This window comes from Podarcis vaucheri, assembly GCF_965113315.1.
Source record: "Podarcis vaucheri genome assembly, chromosome: 1".
In the NCBI taxonomy this organism is placed as follows: domain Eukaryota; kingdom Metazoa; phylum Chordata; class Lepidosauria; order Squamata; family Lacertidae; genus Podarcis; species Podarcis vaucheri.
In genome coordinates, this window is record NC_138759.1 from 30,388,866 (window position 1) to 30,399,817 (window position 10,952).

Here is a 10,952-nt window from a genome sequence, read left to right on the forward strand (position 1 = left end):
AATGAAGCCTCATTCTGAAGCCTCATTCATTCAATCACACATATTACAAATGAAGAAAACCCTTAGACTATATGCTCTAAGGAATATTCCAGGACAACAATTAACTTTATATTTTTTTAGATTTACTGCTTCTTATTTCAGCTGCGTTTTCATCAAACCTTTGAACAATTCAGCAAAAACAACATTTCTTCAATAATGTCAGGTTCACACTGTAGCAACAGAAGCATACCAGGTCTTCACTTCTTAAGCAACAACTGACCTGAAATAGGTTAGAATCCAAAGAAACCACTAACTCAGTGCATCCTCACTATTCTTCATTGACATTGCATTTGCTGTGTATAATTCTTCACCATTTTATCATGACAAAACAAACATTCCACCACACTGCACCTGTAAATACCATCCTTGCAGTCTAATACTTTTCCAATCACTTGCTTGAAATATTTGCTCTAGGCTCACCCCAGTCCTCAAAAGAGTAGCCTTCCACACTAGCAAACACAACACTCACCTGGAACACGATTGACATCTGATGAAGCATTTTCATAGGAAGCACGAAAGGGAGGGGGAAGAGAGGGAGAGAGAGAAAGAGAGAGAAAGTATTAGACACACAACATGCGCACACACAAGCAGCTTAGCTTCTTTGCATGGAAATCAATTTCATGCAAAACCAGAAGTTTTGAAAGCCACCCATCTATGGTCATCAGCCCACCCATGCAAGGGAAAGGGCTTGGCTGGCCCTCCTCTGTGCATGTAGAAGTAAGTCAGATGTCGTATCTGTCTGGACGGAGAGAAAGGTTCCGGAATCAGATAGGCCCAACCTAGGTCAACTCCTGCAAGAATATTGGTTAGAATATTCTGTGTCATTTCATTTCACACACAGTTTCAAACAAGGGAGAAATAAAGAGCATAACCCCTGCAGCAGGATAGCTTCATTCACATAAATTCAAGTACATTCAAGCTATTTTCAGGAGGAAAAGAAAAATTAGTTCCCTTTTCTGAAAGGGTTCATGTGAATTTATGACCAGCTGTGAGCTCCAAACTCAGCCCTCAAAGGGCTAGCACAAAAATAAAAAGACAAGCCATTTCAAGACATTCTGCCCACTGTTCCCTGTGACCATCCTTCATTGCAGACAACATGGGAACTTTTGAGTTTTTGATGCATGATCTTTTCCCAGGCAAGGGTAATAGTTCAGTGGCTATTGCACCCAGCAGGCTCTCAGCTTAGCAGGTCAGTTCAAGGAACCAAGCCAAAATCATCAGCATTAGAACCAGATTGACCTCTCTGGCCACTTCTGTCACCTGGTCCTTGCTGAGTTAGCAGCTCCAATAGCATCTTTTGGTGATCTGCAGGGATGTGGCTGACATGCAACAATGAGCAAACCAGTACTATGTAGAGAGCAAAATACCTAGTTCCTGGAGTTCATGAGTGGGGAACCTTTGGCCTATGGGGCAAATTTGACCTGCCATGTCTCCTCATTGACCTGCCAAGCCATTTTCCTCGAACCACACCCAACAGCCTCACACCTAACATCATATGTAAAATCAGGTGTAAAGGAGGTAGAGATGCAACTGGAACAGCTGCCCATGGTGAACTCACTGGAGAGGATCCCTGCAAAAAGCATGGCTGAACTCACTGCTCATCAGCTGATGGATGGGGCCTTCAATCCTGCTTAGTCACTACATCCTCCCATGGCTGCAAGCCAATGTTGATAAGTGGGTGGGGACACCCAGCTCTCAATCACCTGATGAGGTGACCCATGGGGCTGAGAAAAGGTAAAATCTGGCCACCAGCTCACAGACACATTGAAAGGGAGTTAAACAAATTCATAGAATTCAAGGCTGCCCATGGCTGCTAAGTCATGATGGAAATATGCTGCCTTTGAATATCATTTGCTGGTGAGTAACAGCAAGAGAAGGGTCATGTCCTCATTCCCTGCCTGTGGTTGGCTGCCATGGGAAATCTAAGCTAAGCTAAGCCTGCTGGATGTGGCCAATGGCCCATCCAGTCCATCATTCTGTTCTCACAGTGGCCGACCAGATGCCTGTGGGGAACCTGCAAGTGGAACCTGAGCACAACAGCCCTCTCCCTTCCTGCAGTTTCTAGCAACTGCTGCTCAGAAGCATTATGCTTCCAACCATGGAGGGAGTGCACAGTCATCGAGCTGCTGGAGCAGATAAGCTTTTGATGTGATTTGGCAGGGCTCTTCTTAAATTCTTGTTAACTTACGAAAGCTAGGCACATGCTACAACCCATAATGAGAAACTTCTGGATGGCAGATCGGTTGTCAATCCCAAAGTCAGCCATTAGTTCTCTTTCCTATTGGGGCTCATCCACACTTCCACTTGTCCCACACGTAGAAAACATGGGTCTGAGAACTGTTTTCATCTGTCCAACCACTTTTCCAGGGCGAACCGACTGTCTGCCACCAAATCAGAACAGACCTCAATCCACAAATAATAATAATAATAAATTGATTTTTCTTCAAATTCAGCGGGGTTTTCCCAGGAGGAAGCAGCAGAACAAGCAAAATTGAGGGTGAAACCTTAATGATTTTATCACATTTGTCTGTTCAACCTCCCCACCCCAGCAACTAACTATGAAAAACCAATTAATGCTAAAACAATTACAAACCTTAATCAAAAAGCAACAACATCATTAGATTTAAAAAGCTGAGATGATCTTCAAGGGGTGGCTCTAAAATACTGTACTTCCTTAGATCTTTTTGGGGTTTTTTTGCAAGACTCATTCAAAAAAGAAAAAGAAAAGAAAACCCCACCCAGCATCAAGCATGAGGAGAGGTAACAAGCATATACTATAGATCGTAAGTAATCTCAATATAATCTGAATGTCAGAAGAGTGTTTATCCCAAAGCATCTTTCCACATTTGCATGTGAGCACTTGCTAGTTTGTGGCTAGATGGATCCATGTTTACATGAGAAATGAAGAGATGTCTTACTATATAAAAGTCCTCAAGTTTGACTCACATCAATTTCCTTAATAAGGTCACATCCCAAACACACACACATATTCACACACCATCATGTCACAGAGCTAATTTATGAGTCCTTCCTATGCTGCGTGATTTAAAAATGTGATGTCCCCATCAAAGCAATTATTAGATGCCTATGAGAAAATGTCCCCATGTTCCCATGCAAAGTGCTAATGCTTACTGGATTAAAAGTGGATGGGGGAAAGAGGGAGGAACTTTTTAAAATGTAAACTCACTTGCAGGCTTTTAAATGTTTAATTCAAACTTAAGTCATTAACCTACCGTAATTGGTTTGCTGTGGCTCATGAAGCTATGTGCTTTCATTCAGTTGTGTGGGATAAGAGAAAATATTTTTGGAGGGGCAGCTGCTACCTCTTGCTATTGCATGGAGTCATGCATGCTTTCTTCCTCCCACAGAACCTACTTTCCATAAAGCTGTCCACCATGCAGAGCTCAGGAGTCAGGCTTCCTCCATGAGGCTATAGAGAATCAGAGTCTGCTAAATGGCACCAGCCATTAAATCAGTATTAGCAGTAGTAAAAGTTATGTTGGGGGAGGTATATGGCAGGCTAGCTGATTGAACTACCATATGGTCAGGTAGTTGTTGCCTCATTTGCCTAAAGCTGTGGGCCACCTCCTTACTCAACCCCAGAGCTGGTTACATAAGCAATGACAAATTTATCTGGGTAATGTAGTTTTAAAAGCATGCCTTTTTGTTTCTGTGTTGAATGAAAAGTACCCAGCCAGATTTTTCCCACTGTTGGCAACAGAGGACTCTGCACATGTGTGGTTCTCTGGATTATTGCCATTTTATAACAGGTCCACATAGCAGATGAAATAGCTGGCATAGAACTGTCCACATATTTACAGCAACATACATTATATATATGTTCAGTTCCTCGACAGATATCAAGGCAGCGTATACTCTCCAAATATATATATTTGGAGAGTATACGCTGCCTTGATATCTGTCAAGGAACTGAACTGAGAAACCGAAAGGATTATATATGCTATTACATGGTAAGTCGCTTTGGGATGCCTCGTGGGAAGCAATTTGTGAATGAAATAAATAGTATTATATTAATATAAGAAAACTATGCTGCAAAAATAACAATACAGCGTAGGGCCTGACTGTTTCACAAACATTGTATGCTTAATAGCCAGGCTTTCTTTAAAAAGAAGACAATTCGTGCGCACCCCAGACGTAAGTGAGCACTCTATGTGAGAGGTGGTCCCATGCATGGATAGTTCATTTGGAACTGACGAATTCCATGTATAAATTCATTTAAAAATTATTCCTCCACCATCACTACTCTCACCTTGGGCCCACACGCTTCCTCCTCCTCTGCCTCACATTAAAGGACACATTCTACTAATGTAAAAACACGGGGATTCCTGGGCCGTCCGCGGGCTGGATTTAGAAGGCGATTGGGCCGAATCCAGCCCCCAGGCCTTAGTTTGCCTACCCATGGTGTGGAGGCTTCCGTGAACATGTTTCTGTATACATAACCCCTTACCTCCAAAGGCTGCTCATGCTCCAGCTAGCTTCTGCTACCTGCCCTTTCCTTTCTCCGACTGTGCAGAAGAAGGAAGTAAAAAGTCCTGTATGAAACTAGGAATGTACTGCAGACCCCACATCCCTTCTAAAATACCAAGGATCACAGGCCTTTCTTCCTGGGAGAGGTTATCCCTTTCTCTACTTCAGAGCACTTCAGAAACAGCAAAGGGAGTCTCTTGACAAAAGGCAATGGGCTGGATTTCCTTTGTCCTAGGCACAAGGACCCATTCACAGTGGCTTTGTAGAGTGCTGAGCTGCAAGCCAGGGTTGTTCGCTTTTGCTCTTTGATGCTAATAGCTCTGCTCAAATAGGGATCAGCAGGGCGACTGCCTTTTGTCAGGTGTGGCGGTAGCCACCTGGGTAGGCCCCAAAAAGGAATGGGGGAAAGATCAAGAGAGATGAGAAGGAACAGATGATAGCATAGCTCAGATCATTGTCATGGCTGTAGCACAAAATGTCTGGGGCATTTTATTTTTAATATTTCATGTGAGGTTTTGTCGCTGATGAAAGGTGCTGTGCTGACAATCCGGGAGAGAGGGGAGGGCAGAGAGGCCTTTGTTGAACTTCTACAGACTAGACAGCATCTGGGACAGGGGAAGCCTATGTTAGATGCCAACCCTCTGGACACTGAGCAACACAGGAGAGCCCCACTTCTAAAGGAGGGGCAGGCAGCCCGCTTTCACGGTATAAGTCAGCTCCATTCTCCCTGGCATTCTCTGGACACCTGTCTACCGGTAACCAGACAGAGAATCCCCTACTCCAGGTTTCTGAACAGCCGTCAGATGGGAACCACCCAGGATGAAAGGGAGCTGTTGACCTAGTAGTGAAAGGCTTCCTCTCCAATTACTAGGCCACTTGATCTCTTTAGCTACACCTACCTAGGTGGGTCTTGGATTACTTTCACCCTTTGTAGGTTTTGATGGGAAACGTCTCAAATAATAGACGTAAGGGGGGAAGGGAGAGAAGAAAGGTTGTGAAACAAAGGAAAAGTTTTTCTATTCAGAAGGCACAACCAGACATCCTGTTGTGAATTCGGCAACCTTCCTGTGACAAACATTCAGTAGACGTTCCCATCCTTGCTCATCTTTTCTCGCCTCACTGCAACTCGGCCAGGGCACTACCCAGTCTGACTACATGAAATGAATTTTTGCACCTCAAACCAATGTAGGCTGGTGTATTAGGGCAAATGGGGCACTGCTCCATCAACCTCAGCCTGTCTTAAGCCGGCCTTCACATGCCCTGCCTCCACACCTACAACCAGTACGGGATTAGCACTGTCTGTCAGCTTCCCACCTTCAAAGGTGGGGCTACCTTTGAAGGTGACTCGGAAACTACAACTAATCCAGAATGCGCCAGCTAGACTGGTGACTGGGAGCGGCCGCCGAGACCATATAACACCGGTCTTGAAAGACCTGCATTGGCTCCCAGTACGTTTCCGAGCACAATTCAAAGTGTTGGTGCTGACCTTTAAAGCCCTAAACGGCCTCGGTCCAGTATACCTGAAGGAGCGTCTCCACCCCCATCATTCTGCCCGGACGCTGAGGTCCAGCACCGAGGGCCTTCTGGCGGTTCCCTCATTGCGAGAAGCAAAGCTACAGGGAACCAGGCAGAGGGCCTTCTCGGTAGTGGCGCCCGCCCTGTGGAACGCCCTTCCAGCAGATGTCAAAGCGATAAACAACTACCTGACATTCAGAAGACATCTTAAGGCAGCCCTGTTCAGGGAAGTTTTTAACGTGTGATATTTTATTGTATTTTTGGTTTTTATGGAAGCCGCCCAGAGTGGCTGGGGAGGCCCAGCCAGATGGGCGGGGTATAAATAATAAATTATTATTATTATTATTATTATTATTATTATTATTATTATTATTCCTCCTCCTTGGTCTCAGTGTTGCCCTTTGGCCCATGCCATGTTCCCCAATCTGAACTGTGTTCAAAGCTGCTATTTTTGAATCATCATCACACAGGCTCCTTTCCCCACCACCATGAGGCAATCAGGAGCTTCAAGGGAGCATTTTTTACAGTTAAAATGGTGCAGCGAACTTTGAAGAACTCTCAGCTGATCCAGACTCCCACCACCCTCCAAAAACCAGATCTGATCACAGCTCCCCCAGAAGCCCTATTCAGGTGTCACTGTTGTCAAAAGGAATTGCAAGCAAAATACCTTTGCTCTGCCTCTGTCATTTTGAAGCTTCTTCCAGCTGCTGTTGCAGTCAACCGTCCAGTAATGGGGAGCCTCCTATACTCACAGAAGCTTCCCAAACACATCCTGGTGCTCTAATGTTCTAAAATGTGTGGGTGGAGCCACCACGCATAGTGACATCATCAGCATGAAACAAACCTAATGGTGAAAGCTTTTGTTTGCCACATAAGGAAAACATATAGGTAGGTGGAACTTGTATGTTTTCCCCACAGGGAAAAATAGGAGTTTGGCGTGCCATTATTATTTGGGAAACCAGTATGGGGGCATTTCCAGCAGGACAACGATTCTGATTCAGTTCCATCTCCCCTAATATTTCTTTCTTTCTTTCTTTTTTTAAAGCATACATTACAAATCTTAATCAGAGATCTCCTGCCTCATATCTAGTTGTACCCTTAGTTCCTGGCTGACTCTGCATATTCACAGTTTTGGAGTGTAAAAGGTATGGAAGGGGTAATAACACCCCACACTATTGCATCTAAACTGTGGCTGAGGACAAACTGACTCGTTTATAAAAACAAAACCTAGCTTTTCACGACCCTGAATTTTTCATGCTCATCCTCAACTTGCTGTTGATTCTCGATGCTGCCATCCACAAGGGTGGGTGTGGTTACTTGATAGACATTTGAAAACCCTCCCCTTGATTAAGGGACACACCATAGATGAATGAAGAAGAAAGTGGTGACAGCGATCACAGCATCATTATGCAGGTATGGATGCAAACACACCCCAGTGCCAGTTGTGGAACTGTCTTCTCACAAAAGTGCATCTGGCACCTTCAATATACAGCTTTCGGTGAAAGCTGAAGTCGCACCTCTTCACTTTGGACACCTGATGTGTATATTTTTAGGACTCGCCTTATATTTGTAATTTTAAGTTGTTTTAGATTATTTTATTTGTTGTAACTCACTTTGGAAGGCAGGAAATAGATTGTAATAATGCCTAGGGAGGTACAGCTGGTGCCTTCATTATACACCTTTTGGTGCCAGGCAAATTTTTATTATTATTATTATTTATTGAAATTATACACCACCCTATACTCAGTGGTCTCAGGGCAGTTCACAAAATAAAATCAAGATATAAAACCACAAAATACCTAATAATAATTATTATTGTCATTATTATTATTATTTATTTATACCCCGCCCATCTAGCTGGACATCCCCAGCCACTCTGGATGGCTTCCAACAAAATATTAAAATACAGTAAAAATAAAAACAGCAACCCAGGCCTTTGGCTGATTAACATCCTATATAACCTTTTAAAAGTATTTGGGTGAAGGGGTGGGGTGATTGCTTTGTTTTGTTTTTGCTTTTATTATACATTTTGTATTTTTATATTGTATTCTAATGTTGTTAACCACCCTGAGATCTTTGAATGAAGGGTGGTATACAAATTTAACAAGTAAAATAAATAAATGATCTGTTCTCAAATGGACGCACCGTGGGTCAATGCAGAATCCATATTCAATTTCATTTTCAGAATGAAACTAGTCTCTTAGGAAGCTTTTCAGGCACGCACAAAAATGCAATAGATCTGGATTGTGTGTGCGGACTACAAGTACCATAGAACTGTAGAGCTGAAAGGGACCCTGAGGATCATCTAGTCCAACCCCCTGCAATGCAGGAATATGCAGCTGTCCTATACAGTGATCAAACCTGCAACCTTGGTGTTATCAGCACCATGCTCTAACCAACTGAGCTATCTGTCTCCATTGATTCTAGAATAAAACGTCAAGTGTACACTGCCTGTAGCCGGCATAAGACCACAACTAGATGTTTCAATTGGCAGGTTGTATTGTGTAGTGTGTTGCTTATCCTTCACTCTCTCCACTCCATCCTGGAGGAGTGCTAATGTATGGGCAGGTTGCGCTCCTGCTGACAGTGGTATGCTGCTGGAACAAAGGCCAGGATTGGGAACACACGGCAAGCCATGAAGTGACTCTTAGCTGAGCTCCTGCGGTAGAGACCGCTGTGCAATTCTGCCATGCTCTGCATAACACTGAACACTCTGGAGGTAAATAGTCATACAAAGAGCAGAGCTGAGAGAGGGTGAGTTTGAGAAGCGCAGAAGTGATGATTAAGCAAAGGAAGATCTGGTAAAGTCTGTGAATTGGCTAGAGCTCTAACCTATTTGCTGTACCCAGCCTTCAAATTAATAAAACAAATCCCTTGGTAAGTCTGCCAGAGTTATTAAAGGATGCTAATACTCCCCTAGAGTAATCTGGAGAAGCACAGCTGGAGCTGGAGAGGAAGTGCCGTAGCTTGGGGAGGGAGGTGGCATGGAGCGAAGACCCTTCAATCCCACCAGATGACTGTCAGGGCTGTCTACTCCCGTCCAGCCTCACCCAGAGGGGATGTGAGGCTAAGTGTGGAAGGAGGGGGAACGGGGGATTGCAAGGCTGAAATCTCTCCTCCCTCCCTCTGCTGCCAACCTAGTTTTGCATGAGAGAGGATTTTTCATTCTGCTGCTTTCTAAATTGTGCCGCCTAGGCATTTTCATAAGAACCAAGAGTGGGAAGTCCCACTTCTCAGAATCCTTGCTAAGGAAAGCTCCAGCCCTGAGGGGCCTGCAGAGAGGGGTGACAGAGGCCACACTGGTGCCTTGGAGAACGATGGTTTCTACCCATTCCTGATACATATACCCCAGGAAGAGATGCAACCATTTGAATGCTGGGTGGTGGCAGGGGAAGAGGAGAAACCTTCTAAAGCAGCTTTCCCCAACTTCATACCCTCCAGGTGTCAACAGACAACAACTCCCATCATCCCTAGGCAACATGGCCAATAGTTACCAGGTTTGGGGGAACTACTCTAGAGGGAAGACATTGCACAGCATTGCATGAATGCACGCATGCAAATACTGACTTTTAGCTCAAGACTTTACACAGCATCATTTTATTATCCCAGTACTCTTGATAGTCTACCCAGACGTAGCATCATCATCTAATCTAATTCATTTTATTAGTAGCACATAATGCCCTTAATTTCTGAACAACGTGAGCTGGATGGAGGCAGAAGCCCAAAGAAAGAAGGGAGGAAGCTATCACTGCCTATCTCTGCTCCCAAATGCCCCCACACACATTATAGCCATTTATTTAGAAGAACTCAAAACTAGGCAGTTTGTTTCCTGAGGGATTCAGCCAGGACCATTTGGTAATTTATCTTTACAGAAAAGAAGACTCATCAAAAGGTGCCCTAAAGGGTAATGAGCACCAACTCTGCAACTCAAACTGAGATGTAGGAAGAATGCTGTTTTGCCACACATCTACTCCCCACAATTTTAGAAAAACTGAATTTCTATCTACTCCGGCACGTCCAGTCACAGATGAACACAATGTAAGAGCTCAGAACATTTGAAGAAGACTTTAGTGACAGGTGAGCTCTGGGCAATGTGGTCTCAGAGATCAAAGCTGGGATCTCAATACTCATTCTACTGAGGTCCTCTGAGCAGTCATGCCTCTAAGGCTTTAGGCCAATGAATATCACTCACTAATAATCACAGCTTACCCATCTTTTCTTGCCTCTTCCTACAAAGAATATACCATGGAAAAGGTTCCTTCTCCCTGCCTGTCACTTTCCATAAAATTTAGATTCGTACAATAAAATTGCGTAATTTGATTAGGAAATACATGGCGACTTCTGTAGAGCTGCCTGGAAGACCTACAACTGGGCAGAAAGCCTGGACAGAAATGTATTCAATAAATAAAGAAGTTAAATTAAGACAGAGAAGAAATGGTTAACTAGGAAAGCACCAAGTGTATTTTTTGCAGAAGAAAACAGCCAATTTATACAAACTGTACAAATCATAACTTACGTAACACATGTGTGGTTTGTACTTGGGTATCTTTACCAATTACAAAATGCATTGGAAAAAGTGAGTACCATAAGTATTTGCAGGGGCCAGGCCCTGAGCACAGTGAGGAGTTGCAGAACCAGGCCCTTGCTGTGTTTGTCTTGGGGGAGTTGGGTGCGGCCTGGCAGGTATGGCCAGATCAGATGTGCAGCACCTGGAGGCAAACCCAAGAGGGGCATATAAGGCCAGCCTTTCCCCCTGGTTCTTTGCCACAGCAACATGGTTTATGCCCCGTTGCTGCCAGTCCCTTTTCCTGCTTTGGTTCTCCTGTCCTTGCTCCAGTTCCTTCTCCTGTTCCTGTGTTCCAGCCTCATTGAGTTTCCATCCTCCATTTAGCTGCCACCATTGTTACCAT

The 10,952-nt window shown here is 44.2% G+C and overlaps 1 protein-coding gene and 1 long non-coding RNA gene across 29 annotated transcripts in view; one reads left to right on the plus strand and one right to left on the minus strand.

Moving 5' to 3' along the window:
- Positions 1-10,952, minus strand: part of NRXN3 (neurexin 3) — a 1,220,542-nt gene that overhangs the window by 1,121,749 nt on the left and 87,841 nt on the right. For all 27 annotated transcript variants that reach the window (XM_082232019.1, XM_082232034.1, XM_082232025.1 and 24 more), the window contains exon 3: positions 509-526. In XM_082232019.1, the coding sequence (XP_082088145.1) occupies positions 509-526 (18 nt within the window). The remainder of the gene's footprint in view (positions 1-508; positions 527-10,952) is intronic.
- On the plus strand, positions 7,333-10,464 carry LOC309538924. Of its 2 annotated transcripts, XR_014222507.1 has the most exons (3): positions 7,333-7,455; positions 8,470-8,761; positions 9,915-10,464. It is a non-coding gene; the product is annotated as an uncharacterized lncRNA (long non-coding RNA). The 2 variants fall into 2 exon arrangements; XR_014222508.1 differs by lacking the exon at positions 8,470-8,761.